This window comes from Emydura macquarii, unplaced genomic scaffold (assembly GCF_026122565.2).
Source record: "Emydura macquarii macquarii isolate MOO-44397 ecotype Brisbane River unplaced genomic scaffold, CSIRO-AGI_Emac_v2 contig_1253, whole genome shotgun sequence".
NCBI classification, from domain to species: domain Eukaryota; kingdom Metazoa; phylum Chordata; order Testudines; family Chelidae; genus Emydura; species Emydura macquarii.
In genome coordinates this window covers 90578608-90597500 of record NW_027131390.1, presented here as the reverse complement: position 1 = coordinate 90597500, position 18893 = coordinate 90578608, and the positions used below count along the sequence as shown (strand labels likewise).

The following is an 18893-nucleotide window of genomic DNA, read 5'->3' as shown; positions in this document are numbered from 1 at the left end:
GTGGGAATTACCTATGATAGAGGGCAGGGCTGCATTTCCTCAGAACATGCTCCTGCTGTAAAAATTCACAGACCTGGCATTCATACAGGCATCTGTCGCTTGCTCTAATGCCAGTTCATAGTATACATACAAACATCTGCTTCCATGCACAAAGGGATACAGAACGCTTGACAGGTCTGTGTTAGCAGGGTTCGCAATGCCAGTTCTTTATGCAAAAGCCCTAATGCTTCCCGTCAAGCCATTAGAAGTGATACAATCAGCCCAGGCCCCATTAAGCCATCAGTGTCCACCTGTGATAAAGATGGCCATTTGTTTTCTTAAAGCCCACTTAATGTCTGCTTAACTCAATTTGTCAGGAAATGTAGAACAATTTCCTCACAGCCTGAAATTTGGTAGTGGTTCAAAGTCAAAAGGCCAGGTCTAGTCTTATTCAAATGATATAATGAACAGTCTTCAAATCTAAATCTCCCTTGGGGAGACACTGTTCACTGTTGGTTTTTTAAAAAAAAATAATTTAGATGAAAAAAAAATAATAAAATGTGCATACTTATTTGGTTCCTAAAAATCTGGAAACTCCCAACCCCCAAATATGGCCAGTATTAGCACATATGAGGAATCACCCTTCTTAATCTAAAGCAGAATTAGGAGACATCATACTAAAGGTTATAGTGGAACAAAATGTTATTGTCATGAGTATGTGCAAGATTATTTTCAAGGCATTTTAAATAGGTTTTAAAAATAATCACAACTTTACATTTTAATCAAATAAAAAGTATTTGTTTTTATCCTATATGGATCCAATCCTAAAGTCCTCCCTTAGAGACTAGTCGTGTTCCCACAAAAGCCAGTGGCAATATCTCATTGAAGTCAGCAAGTGCAGTTTTGGGTTCTTCATTTCTGCTTGTTCGAGGGGAGTTTTGTCCAAGTAAGGATGGAAAATATCCTAGTAAGGACTTCAGGATTTGGCCCCATGTTTCCAGCCGTTTTGTAAAGATTCCTGGTAAGCATCTTAATTTCCCAGGCCAGGAGAACAGAAAAAAAACCAAAACCCTGTCTCATCTCATCCCAAATAGATTCCTTGCAATCCTGGCTATTTTTTCTTTTCTTTAACTCACTTCCAGTCTCCACATTTATGTCACGCTACACAAATCTGGCAAGGCAGGAAAGGGTCCCCACGAATGCCAGTCAAAGCCATTCCTGAACTCAGGCGTGTGGTGTTGGGGGGCGCTCTTCTGAGCAAACACAAAGCTCCCTGTGACTGACTGTGCTGCCTTCTCATGTTCCTTCCCTTTCCAAAGAAAATAGATCCTGGGTTATCTTTGTGGCAGTCTAGAGCACTCCTGCTAAAATATCAAGCTGGCCCACAAAGAAATATTCTAAATGAAATTTATGTAAAGTAAATAGGTATTTCTGGTTTCAAAAACATAAATAATTCTTTCATGAGACAGTCTGCTTATGGATACACAGAGGACTGAAAAATAAAATTTAGACCAGGGAAAAAAAAAACCCATTATGATTTTGGGGGCTTTTTAAACAATGCTTTTAATTCTGGAGATCATTTAATAAAGGATAAGCAAGTTGTTTTTTGTTTGTTTGTGTGTTTCTCTGGAAAGAAGTATAGGCTAAGTATTGTAGCACAGAGTCTCTGCTGGCTATAACTGCTGTTAGGGAGGTATGTGACAGCCTTGAGTTGTGCATTTGCAGGGAAAATATCACACCATCCAGATGCTCAAGTCTGCTCTTTCTGTGCAGAAAACCATGCACAAGGCTGAAAGTGAATATGAAATCTATCAAAAAAGAGCTCAGCATGTTTTTTTCCATATTTAAATGGACGTTAGTCATGAAATTCACCTCTACTGGGATCAGACTTTAGCTGTTAGTTATTAAAGTTCTAAGTCTAATTAACCCTTAGAATTGACTAACAAAGAGCATCCCTCTTTTATAATGCCCAGCTTATTGTATGTACTCTGGGCATACGGTACCTAAGTCAGATGCTGCTTTGTTATAATTAGGGCAACAAATTTTGTCTTCCGTTTGGTATTTGCTGTTACATATTGCATGTAATGTATGGCACTGTTAAGGGAAAAAAATTGGAGTCAAAGTGACTGGAAAGTTAGGTCTGGTCTGTAGCACTGTGAGATTGTTGACATCTGCCGAGGTTGGAGAGCTCAGTAAGCAGGAAATGGGGTGTCACTCTGAATGGTAGTTTACCATTATCCTGGCATCCTAATGAAGTGTCTGCAGTGCACAGAGCTTCTGGATGGCATCTTAACGCACGGCTAAGCAAAAGCACTTCTCTCCTTGTCACTGTCATCCATCTGCCTGCACCCTACTGTAGCCAATGGGATGGAACCATGCTACAATGTGCTATAAGCCATTTAGAGTTGCACATTGCATAATCAGTCCCATCAAATATGTAAAAAATGACTATTATTGGTTATTTCCCTCAAACTCTGGCACCTGGAGTTTGATACATTAAAGTTTAAGTTTTGTAAGTGCTGTTTTTCCCATTAATTCCACATATATTTTTGTTAAATGGGATTGAGTTGCAAACTCATTGTCTTAAGTCTCACTAATGGATTGCAAGAGTTGTATGAATATTCATTAAAAACTCCACTCTGTATCACATTTGGTGAATTCATCAATTGGATATATAAAAAGGTTTCTTATAATATTCGTTCTTTTTTTTTTTTTTTTTTTGCAACATCTATTTCTGAGGCATGAATAAAAAGTAAATCAATTCAAATCACAAATTGGTTATTCTCCTTATAGCGAACATTAGTTAGTTTGAACATTTCTTATAGATTTTTTAAAAATATAGTAGTATTTCACAATGTGTATGTGCAATAAGGTTTTGCGTTGTCTATAGCAGATGATTAAGATTGGGACTTTAGTGTTACACAGGATAAAATAGCTCTGCTTTTCAAATGATATTAAAAAGGACATAGATATGAGGAATCTTTTAAAAAAAATTCTGACTTTGTATTTTTAACCACAATGGGCTTTGTTTTCAGAGGTGTTGTTGAATACCGAAATCTGCTGATTGCAATCGGAGTTGTGGGCACTCGGCACTTCGGAAAAATCAAGCCCAATGTGCATTCTGTTTTAAGTAAATTCTCATATCCTAATAGCATAGAGGCAGTTGATAGGATTTGGGGTTAAGTTAAACACTCATACTATGAGCGAGCTTCTAAAATGGGCAAGGGCAGGACAAACTGGCTAAATCGGGTGTTTTGTTTACATAAACAAGAGAGTATAACATAATTTAGTTTCATCGGGAATTTTTCACAGACATTAAAACTATAGCAAACATAACAGCGGGGATGCTTGCACAGCAACACAGTGGGGAAGCTTGCAGAGCGTCTGCCCACACTATGGCTGGCGGTAGCCAGCAGCATAAGTCTCACAATTTCATTAGCATTCAAAAATCCACCTAGCCCACTCAATTCTGATTAAAACAAAAACAAAACCTAACAGTTGAATCAATTGTGAATTCTTAGAAGTATTCTCGGGTTGTGGAATTTGCTGTAGCAACAGTGTGTGACATTTTGAACATAGCATAAAGTTTACCAAGAAAAGAAAAAAAAAGGTGAGAAATGCAATATAAAAAAAGTAGGAGGGAAACATGCTTTTAAAAAATCTTAGTGTTGGTGACAGCTCAATAGATCAATATTTTATGCAGAATCATATAGCACTTTTTTTTCCCCCAACAGCACAACACTAAGGTTCAACAGGACAAAAAGAAGAGATCATGGCTTGAAATAAAATTAAGCATTAATGTGAACCGTAAATGCCAGTTTAACGTTAAACATGCACAAGTAACTGAAGCTGCTGGTAAAGGGAAATGGGTACTGTAGTAAAACTACACAAAGTAAGTCAGGCATGAATAATGCAGCAGGTCTGAGGAGGGTCAAAGGTCAGACTCCAGTACCTTGCAAAATAATGAATGCATGTCAGGTTAGAGACATACCTCCCTTCCTAGAAAATGTGAGTTATTGGAGATAAACCTTGGACTTCCTGTTTTAAAACAAAGTGGTTTGTTGTAAACAGCTCGGTCCATTTAAAATTAATGATTAAAAGAAAGATTCAATGGGATTTGTTTAAGTATTCTTTATGGATATAAGAGCTAAAGGTTACTTTCTTCATTCATTTTCACCCAGCCACTGTTAATGTTACAGGCACATCATGCTTTCTTCCATGTTCAAATGTTTATCCAAAGCTCATTTGCAAAAGAGCCTATATAATATTAAATGCTTTGTAGCTTGTTTAATGCATTCTTCATTTAAATATAAACAAGAGCATCTCTTCAGTCTTGCTTTCTTAAAGAGAACCTTATTTTTAAATACAGTACCCAGTTTCTAAATATATGTACCAGCAAAATATTACATAGAACTACCATCTGCAATTCACTTGAAACTATCTTAATTTGCTAAAATTGTTACATTCTCTGATATTTCTTCTAAAATGGAAAAAATGGAGGCTCTAAATGTTCTCCCTTTTTATTATGTGGGTGCCATTTTTGGTTGTTTTTATTCCTATTGAAACACTTTAGACAAAAGACAATAGAACTTTCCAGAAGTTACTGTTAATCTTTTAACAAGGATTTTTTTACATTTTTGTGATTACAAATTGTACCTTTGAGCTACTTTAATTATAAAAATTAGTCTATTTCATTTTCTGGACTTACCCTTAGAGTTTAAAAAAAATGTCATCTACAAATTGTCTTCCCTTTCTTTGCACTGTGTATTAATGGGCTTCCTTAGGCAACAAATAGTTGGTGATACCTCTTGGATAGCTATTTACACAAATCTTCCAGTAGGATTTCCCTACCCCTTCCTTTTAGTTTGATAAAAAGGCACCCATGAAAAAAATCTTCCCAATTAGGAAAATGAAGGGAGAAAATCTTTAGTGTCTTTAAACTGAAACTCAAGGATTTGGGGCAGAGAAGAAAATGAATAGGTATTTCAAAATCAAGCAAAAGGACTTACATCTGATCTACTGTTAAATATTACATCGAAAAGGTCAAGAGAAGAGACAAGTCTGGCCAGTAAGATAGAAGCAGGAACAAGGTTTAAAAAAAAAGTAGACAGTTTATCAACCTCAGTTTATAAAATGGAAGAAAAATTTCTTTACCACACACCAAAAAAATCAAGCATATGTAGCATTTAAAAAAAACAATATCAAGCATTTTAATGAAAAAGTACCCAATATTTTCATGGGACTATAAAAAGGAGAGAGAGTAAGCATTGTGGCAAAAAGCCTGGGCTCAGCAGCTTTGTGTGGGAAATGGTGAAATGTGACTGTGATTTATAATGAGAAAAGGTATCTACAACATACAATTTTCTACCTAGCTGCAAATAATAATTCATAGTGATGTCCCTTCCAGATAAAATACCTTTGCTATGTAGGACTCATGTGGTAAAATGATCATGATAAATGTCAGACCAGTGCAGGTAACGGCTTTACAAACCATTAAGATTAGCTAGCTCTTTTTTTCGATGATAACAGTAACCATGCTGTGACTCTATGTGGTAATAATATCTCAGTACTGATAAATGCCAGAGCCAGGCAGAGGTGTTTATCATTCCCAGTTCAGAAATGCTGACTAAACTACCACATGTTGCCTGTTTTTCCTCTTTTACAATAGGCTAACAATTAACCAATAGGCTGATTCATAAAATAATTTTATGTACCATTTCTTCTAGGATTTCGCAGCTTTAGCAGTTGGATAACTATCTCTCACCCTATTTTCCACTGGCTATGTCTTTGGTTATGCACTTTAAAAAGGAGGCAGAGTCTGCCTTAGAAAAAGAGCTGTCCATACCTTTTCCATTTTCTAAAGGGGTTGGGTATTATTAGAATATCATTGTATATTTATATAGTGCTTAATGTTTTACAATTTATATCAATATTAGAATCACTTCCCTAGTTTCTGAAATGCAGCCACTTCTGTGGTGGAGGGTGACATCCAGGTAGATAACCATGCAAATCAACATGGGCATGGGGGAAGGGAAAACTCCACAGATGCCATGATAAATCCTTACCACACTGCATTTCTCCTAAAGTACTGTGCACTCAATAATGAGCAAGCATCTGGTGCTTTGGTTTGTTTTGTTGAACTTCTTTCAGAACTCTGGTTATTAAAAATCCTAGGCTGGATTCAGACCTGAGCTAAGTGGGTACAACTGTGCTTAAGTCCAGTGAACTCTTTCTGGAAAATAGAATGGAAAATGCTGTTGAGTGTTATAAGTTGAAAAGTATAATTGCTATAATTTTATACAATTTTGGATAGTATCTTCAATTTAATTCCCACAGGATAGGGTGTCCACATGACAAAAATGACAACCACTTTTGGCAGAGAGGCCAAGGACTGACTGAGCATTGAAACTGAACTACCTTCTCCACTGTACAGCTGGACCCCTAGATATCATGGTCAAAATACAGTGATAGGGTTGTGCATAGAAACCTCTGTCTGTTGTCATCCATACCTATGGCTGTTCTGTGGATGACTTCATTCTCCGGGGTTGTCAGTATCAGAACTTTCCCTGAAATTATATTCACATAAGATTTTTAAAAGAAAAAAAATTCTGTATGTTGATTAATCTGGGGTTTAGTTTTTTCCCAAAAGACATTGTAACAACTATTACCATGAAAAGATGCTGAGGGCATGTGCCAAGGAAAGGCTAGAGCTCCCTCGGAAGAGATTTCACAATTAAACTAAATGTAAAGAAATGGATCTGTGGTTGTTATAAATTTGCTTTTTAGTTTATAAGGTCTTCAGGATAGAAACTGTGTCGTCATAGATGTTTATACAGCACCTTACACAAAGAGGGCTTAATTCTGACTGAAGAATCTGGATGCTAGAATAATATAAATATGAAATATGAAAATATACTCAGAATTATAGATGATAATTAAACCATAGATGATCAGGTCAGAAAGGAAGTCTCAGGTTATCTAGAACATGCAGCTTACAAGATGTTTTCTCTACATCATCTACTGGCACCTTATCTAATCTGATCCTAAATGAAACCATAGTTATACATGTCTTTGTTTTAGTAGCAACATCTAATGCAAATATCATAAGCATAAGACAAATGCAAAACTTCTGTCCTTGAATCCATGAATCACTCTAAACTACAATGCATATCCTGACCAAGACAGCAGTAACATTCTTATATTCTTTTGTTACCAATTTTATACTGGTAACAGTAATTGTTTCCTACCACAAGGCAGTTAAAAATGATGGTACCAATACAACCAATTATAGGAATAGATTAAAAAATGGAATTGTGTGCAGCCAATTGCTGATCACTAGAAAGCATGAGTAAAATCATAATATTAAGTTAACATCTATAAGTGTGTGGATCAGAGATATAGAGAGATTGATATAGAGAGATTAGAGGTAAAGAGAGAGAAGCATACTAATAAATCTGATCATTGGAGGAGTGAACAAAAAAAAAGAAAGTAAGGATCACATGGTTACTCAGTTTAAGGAGGTGTCCAGTACAGCTCATGATGCAGGGTGGAATGATGATGGAATGCAGTTCCAGAGTGAAACTCTACTTTATAAGGCCACTCACTATTCGCAGGTAGGCCAGCCTTGGAATATTTGCACTTGTACCAAGCCAAATGGCCTGTTAAAATAAATACATAGAATACAAAGTCAGTTCTCTGATAAGAAATTGCTTCTTGAACAATTAGAAAAATCATTTCATCCCTTGCAAGCTATTATGTAGGCTCGCCATCAGCATCTCAGATGGTAAGACGTGTTCTAAGATAGCTATACTGTAACCGGACATTAACAATGGCCTATAAGGCTACGGCTACACTGACGGCGGCAAAGTCACCACCGTCAGATCAATTTCTCTGGACTGACAGAGCGGTCAGCGAAGATCCGCTCAGTCGATCCAGAAATCGACGTACTAAGACCACCTTCACAAGTGGCGCAGCGCTGCATCAATGTGAACGCGGTTCCCGTCGGCGCAGTGCAGTGAAGACAGCACACAGAAGAGAAGCAGAGAAGTCGACGGGAGTTACGCAAGTTTTTTGCGTAGTTTGCGTAACTTCCGTCGACTGCTGCCAAATCTTGGAGGTAAGTGTAGACAGGGTCTAATTTAAGCTCTTGTTGCTAAAATCTCTGATATAACTGTATGCAAACAATATCCTAAAGTGAAACTCAAATCTTATATTTTTTTCTATGTTTTTTCCCCACCAGAAAATCCGGACAACAACACTCGAGTTAAGTCCATAAGACATCTTGTACAGAAGCTCCCTAGGACAAACCGTGACACAATGAAAATCCTCTTTGAACATCTAAAAAAGTAAGTTGAACTAACTGTACTAAAGAAGTGGGATTTTTAAAGGGGCCTAATGGAGTTAGGTGCCCAAATCCTACCCCAAATATCTAACAATATCAATGCAGTATACTTTTTTTGCAAAACTGAATATGATTATCAAATATCTACATATATTCTATCTCTACTCATAAGAAGAACTGTACAGCTAGACTTAAATACTTTGTTTGCTACTAACAAATGGAAGAGTAATAGAATCATAGAAGATTAGGGTCAGAAGAGACCTCAGGAGGTCATCTAGTCCAACCCCCCTGCTCAAAGCAGGACCAACCCCAACTAAATCATCCCAGCCATTGCTTTGTTAAGCCAGGCCTTAAAAACCCCTAAGGATGGAGATTCCACCACCTTCCTAGGTAACCCATTTCAGTGCTTCACCACCCTCCTAGTGAAAAAGTTTTTCCTAATATCCAACCTAGACTTCCCCCACTGCAACTTGAGACCATTGCTCCTTGTTCTGTCACCTGCCACTACTGAGAACAGCCTAGCTCCATCCTCCCTGGAACCCTCTTTCAGGTTATTGAAGACCACTATCAAATCCCTCCTCACTCTTCTCTTCTGCAGTACTTCTCTTCACATAGGGTAAGACACTTTGGATTACTGTAAACTAGTCTATGTTGAATTATAAAATATAGCATTTCCCAGAATAATCCAGTGTGCATATATGCAGTTGGTTTTATAAATTATGAGTTAGCAAATTCCCCTTACTCTGACCCCAGTCCTTCAGGTTTGTTTCTATTTTTGAGTTATGCACACTGTAAGGCATGTAATCAATATATTTTATTCATATAAATAGCCCTTGTGCATGTATAAGTCAGAAAAAAAAGACCTGCAGTTTACATGGAAAATTAGTTGTTCTACCTCTATAGTGAAGTTCAGTTCAGTGCAGAATGCCTACACAAGCTCTTAGGAAAGGTTTAAAGTGCGCTTCTCCTCTGGAAAAGTTGACGAGACAAAAGAGACGTTCCATTCAAATACTACGATGATGGATGTGGCTCACAAATCCAAATTGGTAAAAACAGCATTGTTGAGTTCCATGTTTATCACCTTTTGGCAATTTCCATATTCCCTGTGCCCAGTTTACGAGAGAAATACGACAGCCTTACAAAATCAACCTGGAATCTGATGTTCAAACTGGATTTTCTTTCTGTCCTTTGTGGCATCAATGATAATGAAGTTTCTGAAGGCAATATTTAAAGTGGTCTGAAAAAAGTGAAAGGGTCTATCATTTTCTACAGAAATGAAAGAGACAGTACATCTTCCTGTTCTCACTGGGAGAGCTGCAGCAGGGTCCCCTCTGGGGGAGAAGCAGAGGAGCCACCCCAATGTCCACAGGAGGTGAAGGGAGGGAAGGGAATGGAGCCACCCTCAGTTTACTGATCTGGTTTCCTTTCTTCCCCTACCCCTGTCCTGAGAATGGCTTCAGCTCCTGAGTGGAGGGGGAGAGTTCTGCCTGCAGCAGCTTTGATTGGCTGTTTACACACCAGGAGGAGAGGAAATCAGCCAATCAGAGAGGGTTTACTCCCAGGGAGGACTGAAATGTGCCCCCCTCGGCAACCCAGCTCAAGCTGTAGAAATTGTATTTGTTGGGTGTGTAACTTCTTTTAACCAGGCACACTTTAAGCATTGCCTGCAGGCCAAATTATGCCTTCAGTGATGCACCTAGAGTTGCATTATTTTCAATGGGATTGGACAGGTGTAACAGATTATAATTTAATAAACAACAAGCGATAGAATCCAGTTCCTCTCTTAACTATGCTGTCTTTGTAAAGCTCATGGAAGTAGGAGACTGGGAACAGATCAATTCAGTAAGAAGGTGCCATTTTACATACTCACTTCTCAGAGTAGAACTGTTCTTAATATGAGGTGTATGTATGGTCGATGTGGTTTATAAGGCCTCGTGCTGGCCCTTGGCACAGGGATGAAGTTCACCCAGTATAAATAAGAATGACCCCCGCACAAAACAGACCAAAACCAGCTTTTGATGAATGGTGCCTTTATACTTTTCTGCTGCACTCCATAGATCACTACATTCACCATATGTAGATCCTTTTCATAGGAGTATGGCTACCAAATAAATGCTTAATTGAAAAAGAAATACATCTAGTTCTTTGAGTAGTGTCCTTATGGGCGCTCCACTGTAAGTGCGTTTGCATCCTTGCATGGCTGATTGGAGATCTTTGGTAGCAGTGTCCATTAGGCCACACATGCACTGTCCCCACTTTGTGCCCTACTACAAGGATAGCCAGTGCATGTGGGAGACTCCCCTCAGTTCTTTCTTAACCGTCCCTTGCTAGAGACAGAGCTATTAGCAGTCCCTTCATCGCATTGTTATCTCTATTTTAGCATTTCAGTATGCTTTTTCTCTTACTTGTAAAGCTTTCTTTATTTTCTTTTTCCTTTAAAAAAAACGTTTCCTTTTCCCCTTTGTCTGGGGTAACCCAAGCATGGGGTATGTCCAGTTTACCAGGCTTCTTGTGCAAGAAGGCCATCCCAGTACCATATAAGCATTCCCACTGTATCCACTGTCTCAGTAAAAGTCAGATTCCCCAAAAGTGTGGTCTCTTCCAATAATTTAATCCCAGACCTCAGAAAGACAGAGAACTGAGACAAAAACTCCTTCTCATGGAGGCAGCTTTTCAGCCTTCCTCAGACCCATGCCAGGGGTCAGCCAGATGGCATGAATCTTCCCCACAGCCCTTGAAATCTAAGGACTATGGGTTGAAGAAAACAACCACGGTCCCCTCACATAAGACGTAAATAAAAAGAGCTGTGAGTCTCCAGAATGAGCTCTGAGCTAGCCAAAAAAGATCACCAGCACATTCAGTATCATTGGTACCATCAGTACTGAGACAGTCCAGAAAGGGTCTGAAGTGGCAGATACCACTGATGCGCCTAAAGACCTGATGGGCATAAGCACTGAAGCAACAGTACTGACAGAAAAAGGACAGAGATCACGCCATGGCTAAGATGATGCTGCTGGTCTGAGAAGAACCATTGGCACAATCAACAGTGAGCCATCCAGCCTCAGAGTGCTTGGTACAACCAAGATCCCTGTTCCCCTCTGTGCCGGCCCACCAGGAAGCACTGGTTCGGCTGACATCGCAGGAATTCAGACACAAGAGAACTCATGATATCTGACATACCAAAGTCTCCCTTGCTCAGTTCCAGGACACCGGTACTGAGTCTCCTTCGGGCACAGGAATCTTCACTGGCACCATGTCATGCACCTCCATTCTCCAGTGAATCAGATAGAGAGCCTGGGGAGGTCATCTCTCACTGCTCCTCTCAAGTTCCTTACTGTACGTGCTATCAACCTGAGGCCCCCTCAGTCATACCCTCCACCTGCTCTTCAACCACCATGGTACAGCCAACCTGGGCGTCACCACCGGGATCTGTTCCACCACCCCAGTGGCCTGACTGGGATCCTTTGGTGGCATACAGACTCCATGCTTACTGAGCATCCAGTGTGACCGACCATGAGCCATGAGGCACTCTCCCTCAGCCACGGTATCCAGAGCCTCTGAACCTTCAGAGGAGATCATGGAGGAATAGGAGGGCTGATTTGAGGAAGAAGTAACACCAAAGACCAGCATCTCTTCTTGCTCTCCAGATGAGGCAGTGATGTCCACCCCACCATCCTTAGCCAAAGATGTCAGGTTATTTCAAAATCTAGCTAAAAGGGCAGCAGACATGCTGCAGATACCTCTCAAGGAGGTAAAAGACACCAATCATAAACTTTTGGACATCTTGCACTCCTCCTTTTCCTCCAAAATAGCCCTCCCCATCAACGAGGCCCTTCTGGACCCAGCCAAGCTTATATGGCAAACCCCAGCATCAGTCACACCCACCTGCGAATGGGCTGATAAAAAATATTATGTCCCAGCTAGGGATATGAACTATGTCAGTATGACACATGACTATGTCAGTTACACCAACCTTAATGCTTTTATTGATCAGCTCCGAGAGTCTCACCATGAACAATTTCAGGCTATTGTTAGGGACAACTGGTGGCCAAGACAGAGCTCCAATCAGTGCTTGATACAGCTAGCACAATAACTCAGTACATCTCTACAGCAATGGTTATCCAGCAAGCTTCCTGGTTGCACCTATCTGGATTCCCTAAGAAAGTGCAGACTACTGTAGAGGACCTTTCCTCTGAAGACACCAAATTGTTTGCCAAGAAGGCTGATGCATCCTCTATATACTTAAAGACTCCAGGACCACTATCCACTCATTAGGGATTTATATTCCTGGACAAAAAAGAAAATTTAGTCTACATCCTCAACATAAATCCCACAATTTCCAGTCAGCGCTACTATTACCCTCAGAGGAAAAAATCCAGGTTTTCTAAACATAAACCATCAGGCCCCCAGTCTTCCTCATCACAATCATTTACCTCAAAACAACAGTTTTGACATGTTGGTCAGGGCACCGACAGACCACTCCCCTCAACACCAACTGGAGCTGACCAATCTGTTACACCCATTTGGGTACTCCCTTGCTTCGTACCACAACAACTGGGAATGAATAATATCCGACCAATGGGTACTGGAAATCATCCACAATGAGTACTCCATCCACTTCACCTCCTTTCCCTCCTTCCCCAGCACCCTTCCCCATCCCTTTTCAGGGACTTTTCTCATGAGAGTTTATTACCACAAGAAATAGATCACCTCCTCTGTTTAGGGCCCTTAGAACCTCTATCTCAACATCTACGAGACAAAGATTTCTACTCTCATTATTTCCTGATACCCAAGAAGAAGGGAGGTTGGAGATTCATACTGGATCTCAGAGCACTGAACAAATTTGTCAAAGCTCAAAAATTCAGGATGGTCATACTAGTAGCTATCATTCCCACTTTAGAACAGGGAGATTGGTTTTCAGCCCTCGACCTGCAGGTTGCCTATTTCCACGTGTCGATCCTACCTTCCCACAGATGATTTCTCAGATTTACCCTGGGCCAGGACCATTACCAATACAGAGTACTCCCCTTTGGATTCTCATCAGCTCCAAGAGTATTCTTCAATATCCTCGCTGTAGTGACAGCTCACCTACACTCCCAGGGGATCATGATCTACTCCTACCTGAACAATGGTCTCCTCAGAGTCTGCTCCTTCAGTGAAGCCCTCCAGGTTACCAAACCACTGTAGACTTGTTCACAGAACTGGGTCTAAAGATCAACGTTAAAAAATCAATGTTCACCCCTGTACAGAACTTAGAGCAGAGGTCTTCAAACTGTAGGGTCAGGGCATGTCTGGGCCTGGGCCACTCCCATGGGAGGCAAGGAAGGAGCATAGACCCACTCTGCCACAAGCTCTGCTCCAGCCCCACCCCACAACCGTGGCTCCAGCCTCAGCTTCTGGCCCCACCCCCTGGATCTGCTGCTGGCCACAGTTCCCTGGCTTGGCCTCTGGCCCCGCTTCCAGCCTCAGCTGCTGATCGCCCTGGCCGTCAGTGCCTGGCCATAGTCTCAGCCACAGCCCTTGGTGCCCAGCTGCAGCCCCCGACCATGGCCCCCGGCCCTCATTGCCTGGCCCCTGGCTGCGTCACACGGCCCTCAGAGCCTGGCCATGGCCCCAGTACCCAGCCCTCGGTGCCCAGTCACAGCCTCAGCCCCTGGTGCCCGGCCCTCAGTCCCTGGTGCCTTGGCCACAGCACCCAGCCCTCAATGCCCATCCCCGGTCTCTGGTGGCCCCTGGCTGCCATGGCCTGGTCTTAGCCCCCAGCTTTGGCCCCCAACTTCCAGCCGCTCTCCTGACTCGGCTCATAACCGCTGTGGCCCCACTCCCAGTCGCAGCTCCTGGCCCCAACTGTGGCCAGCTGGGGAGGGGGGGTGCAAACAAGGGTAAGGGGGGCATGACATACAATATTTTGGGGACCACTGGCTTAGAGTTCATAGGAGCCGACCTTGACTCATTACATGTGAAGGCGCTCCTAACACAGCATAAGTTCCACCCCTGGGCACACTCATAGAGGTGGTACAAATCAGCCCTCAAATATCAGTCAGACACTGCCTTCAATTTCTGAGATATATAGAGTCAGGCAGGTCTGTGATACCTCATGCCAGTCTTTACATGAGGTGCCTACAAGTGTGGTTCCACTCGAGCTATAGGCCTAACAAAGACAGACTAGACAAACCTCTATCACTGCCCATCAAAGTCAAACATTCCCTGCACTGGTGGAGAAAGCACAGAAAGGTAAGCAAATCCATAAAGCGATTCAAAAAAGTGAATTTAGCTTTGTGGAAAGGTCATTGCCCCTGTCTCCCTGTAATGTATACGCTGATCTTTAGGGGGTGGCCTAAAGAAAGTGACCTACTACTATCAACTAGGGAATTATAAGGGAAATTATTTGCTAAGAGAGAACCTTAGATCAAGTGGCAGAGGCCTATGTTTTTGTGCCTAAAGGACTAGAGCTGTATTCCCAGCTGCCCAGGTGTGTGCTGTGGGAATGGGTATAGATAGCTCTATCTATAGAAGCATATTATACCCTCCAGCAGTGGACCCAACCAGAAGAAACTACTGTTACCCAATCTCTGAAGGAAAATCACATCAGATATACACAAGAATGAAAGTTCCAGAGGGGTAGCCGTGTTAGTCTGTACACAGCAAAAACAAGGAGAGTTCTGTGGCACTTTAAAGACTAACAAATTTAATATTTGCAGGCATAAGCTTTCAAGAGACATCAGCTCTCTTTGTAGTTAATGTACTGGACTGAAACCCTTGAATTGTGGGTGCAATTGCTGGCTCGGTCATGGACTTTCTGTGTGACCTTGGGTACATTACTTAATCTCTCTGTGCCTTGGTTCTCTGTTTATAAAATGATGATAACACTTCCTTTGTCTTTCTGGTCTATTTTAACTATAATCTCTTCAGGGCAAGAACAGTCTCTTAATGTGTGCATATAGAGCACCTGGCACAGCAGAGCACTACTGCAATACAAATAATTAAATAATGATACTTAGTAGTTGCATACGTCCTCAGTATATATGGACTGATCATAACACCACAGAAGGCAGGAGGGCAGATTGGTTATCTAAATATATACATGTTCTTATTCATCCAAATATGAATAGCTGCATTTCCAATTATCATTATGTCAAAGCCCAGAGAATCAGCAGGTATAATAGTGGAATACACTAGCACAGCAGCAGTGCAAGATAGACTAGACAGGATAGGCAAGGTAGGAAAGAATGATAAATTGGACCATTTGGGACTATGAGCATTATGGAAGCAATATTCTTAATCTGTATGAAGAAAGTCAGCATGTGGTGCTGACTCGTATAAGCACATCCTAATGGAAAGAAGAAACTATTTATGAGTCTTGGCTCCATGATATGGAAGCTGGGGTAGAAGGTTATGTTGGAAACAAATGGCAACAAAATTGAAGAAGTGGCATAAAAGTCTGTGCTGCCTTGGACCACAGGTTATCAATGGGCAGGAAGGGATACACTTTAAGAAGCATGGAGGCCCAATATCTCAGGGTAAATGAAAATACATACATTGCTCTCTATTAACAACAAATACAGACATTGTATTTGTTTTAAATTAATGCAGTTAAAATGAGAACTGTTTCACTTAGGTGAATTTTCAATAGGTGTAAATTATCTTTCCTTTAGATTCAGATCACTTAGCAACATCATACTAAAGTATAACTATAATACAAGCTACTGACCACTTCCTGTACAATGACCCATCTTGCTATCATTGATTAGAGCTACAAGCCGAATCTAATCAGGTATAAATATATACATGATTTTGTTTTGGCTACATCATCCAACGGGGAGGAAGAAGGTTCAGAAAGAGTGGCCATCCCATTGCTCCTGGTATCCCAGCCCAGTGAAGCAACCTTAATTCTACTTTGAGCAAAAAGCCACCAGAAACGGATGCTTGTTTGACTGTAGGTGACATCCTTCCACTACTGCCCCAGCTATACACACTGTACTCCTCCAATTAACTCCCTTACACCTATACACACCTGGGTGCAGAGTGGGTCTTCACTTCACCATACTGAGAATGGTGTGGAACTTCCCACACAGTATTGGTGCAGCCAGCACATCTACTGAGCACATGTGCTTTTGTGCACAGAGCTCAGCAGCCCCGTCTCCCTTCTGCCCTATCGTCCACGCTGGAATCTTATTAAACATTTCTAGGGGCACTTTTGTGAAATAGCTATCCTACCATGTGATCAAAATCTGTAGAAACTAAAGAGGGACATTGTTTGCTGAGACTCTGAATAAATGCATGCATGAAACCATCATTAGAATGCTTCTGCTATATTCGGGGAACAATTCTGCTCTAATTTATACCTGTGCAACCCCACTGATGTAAGCAGATTACAAAGGCATATATGAAAGCAGAATTGGGTACTGGGAAGTTTTCAGTGGCTCTTCTGAAAAACTACAGTCAATGAGCCCGCTTCTGCACTGACTCACGCCTCTTGCAGTTCCTTTGAAACCGGTGGAGTTGCACAAGATGAGTCATGGCATAACTTTGCTCAGTATTCATAAATAGTGTTTACCCCAAATTGTTGAGAGTTTGACTGTTTCTTTGTTTGTTTAAGTAAACTGGTTTGTTTTGAGTTAGGAATTCAATTTCAGGGGAAAGCCTTTTCTCAACTTCACTGCTACAGAGAGTTCTTCATGTTGCAAGGCCAATGTGCTGGTGGTGCACTTCCCCTGCACACCCTGAAGTTTAAGTCTATAGGGGATTCTCTGCTGCCATCACAGGAGCGGCTGAAGAATCTATCACTACTCATATCCTTCAATCTTTCCGTATAGCAGCAAAGGAGGCTGCAAACCATAGAGCGCTTAGGCTGGAGTATCAGCTGTGAAACTCTTACCTAATGCACAGCTGGGCACTGGCAGAGGACAGCTGGAGAATTCCCCCATTTGTCCCAGAAGCCAACACAGTGGCTGTGTCTACACTGGGAGCTAAATGTATGATTCCCAGCTCCCATAGACATACTTGAGCCCATTTGCCACCCCCAATGCTACTAGTCTACTATTTTTAGCATGCTACCTTGACACAAGAGAGTATATATGTCTCTGCAAGCTGGGAATCATATCCCTAGCTCCAAGTGGAGATATAGCCATACATATGCTTGGCATTGCTGAGAGGATTTGGCCTTAATAAGGAAGACTCCACTTAGCCTAATTGAATATTATCAATCTTGATGAAAGCAAGGTTGCAGAGCAGATTCTTTCTATAGCTTTTCAGTTCAGGTCAGATCAGAAATCGGTCACACATGAAATGACCTTGAGGAGAAGGGTCTCTCTTTCGAGTCTTTAGAAGCCCATCCAGAATATTTGACACAAACAGTCATTGCTGTGCAAGCGCGGTCTGGTGCTGGAGCAGCAGAACAGAACAGTGAAGTACTGACAGAACTGAACTGGAAAGTATGTATAATGTCTGCCCACACTGTGCCCAGCCAGCCTGTCTGTCTCAGAACAGCCACAAGATTTAAACTGCACCGAGTTCCCTCATGAACAGAATGCACGTTAAAGAAAGCTTGCATTCTTTTAAAGAAAACCAGCTAACAATGCAAGTTAAATTGTATCATCACAATATCATTTATTAAGTCCAGAGGGTCACACCCATTAAGGCAAGTGGGGATCTAGGTTACAATGCAAATGGGATACCAGGTTTTTAGGCACTTGCTGTTTTAAGCATTTTGCAACAGAAGGGCAAAACCTTGAGTTTCCCATTGATTTTACATGAAATCTGTCCAAATAGCATGTAAGGTAAAACACACACAGCTCAGGGCTGGGTAGACAAATCATATGGCATTTGCCAGTTTAATTCCACATCCAGTGTTTTGCAAACTAGTTGAATCTAAGAGGCCCCTGACACCTTATATAAAACACAAACAATAGGCCAGTTTCTACTATCTTTAATGCAGCAGAACTCCCACTGAAGTTAGTGGGGATTTTTCTCAGTAGAAAGGCTAAAGAATATGATCCATATTCTGCTGATGCAGCATTTTGTGTCCCCCCTTCCCCATTCAATTACTTATTTCCTCTTTCATGAAACAAGAACTGTGACTGCTCAGCATTCTACCCTTTCTTCCTGTTTTTTTCATCAGAAGAGATATTCACTCCTGTGCAGAGGGCCAGCTAAGCCTAGGAACCACCGTGGTCCATGTAAACCTATAAATCCCATTTAGGTCCTATTTTAAACGGGCTTAAACAGGACGTCATTGATGCACTGGCAATCTGCATAAGGGTGAATTTTGTGCCACATGATGTAACCGCCCTCTATTTCTGAAATCACTATCTCCACAGAAACTACTTCACAAACTGAGAATTGTAATCTCAAGTGAGGAATAAACAGCACCTTCCATCCACGAATCCTACAGTGTTCTATGAACATTAACTAACTAATCCTCACAACACCCTTCTTGGAGGCAGCTATTATTATAAACATGCTACAGATTGGAAAACTGAGGCACAAGGAATTTATGTGACTTACCCAGGGTCAGAGAGTAAGTCAGTGGCAGAGGCAGCAAGCTCAAAGTCATTGCACAGAGTCTGCCACT

At 41.3% G+C, this 18893-nt stretch overlaps 1 protein-coding gene across 2 annotated transcripts in view; it reads left to right on the top strand.

Annotated features, from left to right (window-relative positions):
• The window catches only part of ARHGAP15 (Rho GTPase activating protein 15), a 431141-nt gene that overhangs the window by 386232 nt on the left and 26016 nt on the right, over nucleotides 1-18893 (top strand). For both annotated transcript variants that reach the window (XM_067549899.1, XM_067549898.1), the window contains one exon: nucleotides 8219-8324. In XM_067549899.1, coding sequence (XP_067406000.1) covers nucleotides 8219-8324 — 106 coding nt within the window. The remainder of the gene's footprint in view (nucleotides 1-8218; nucleotides 8325-18893) is intronic.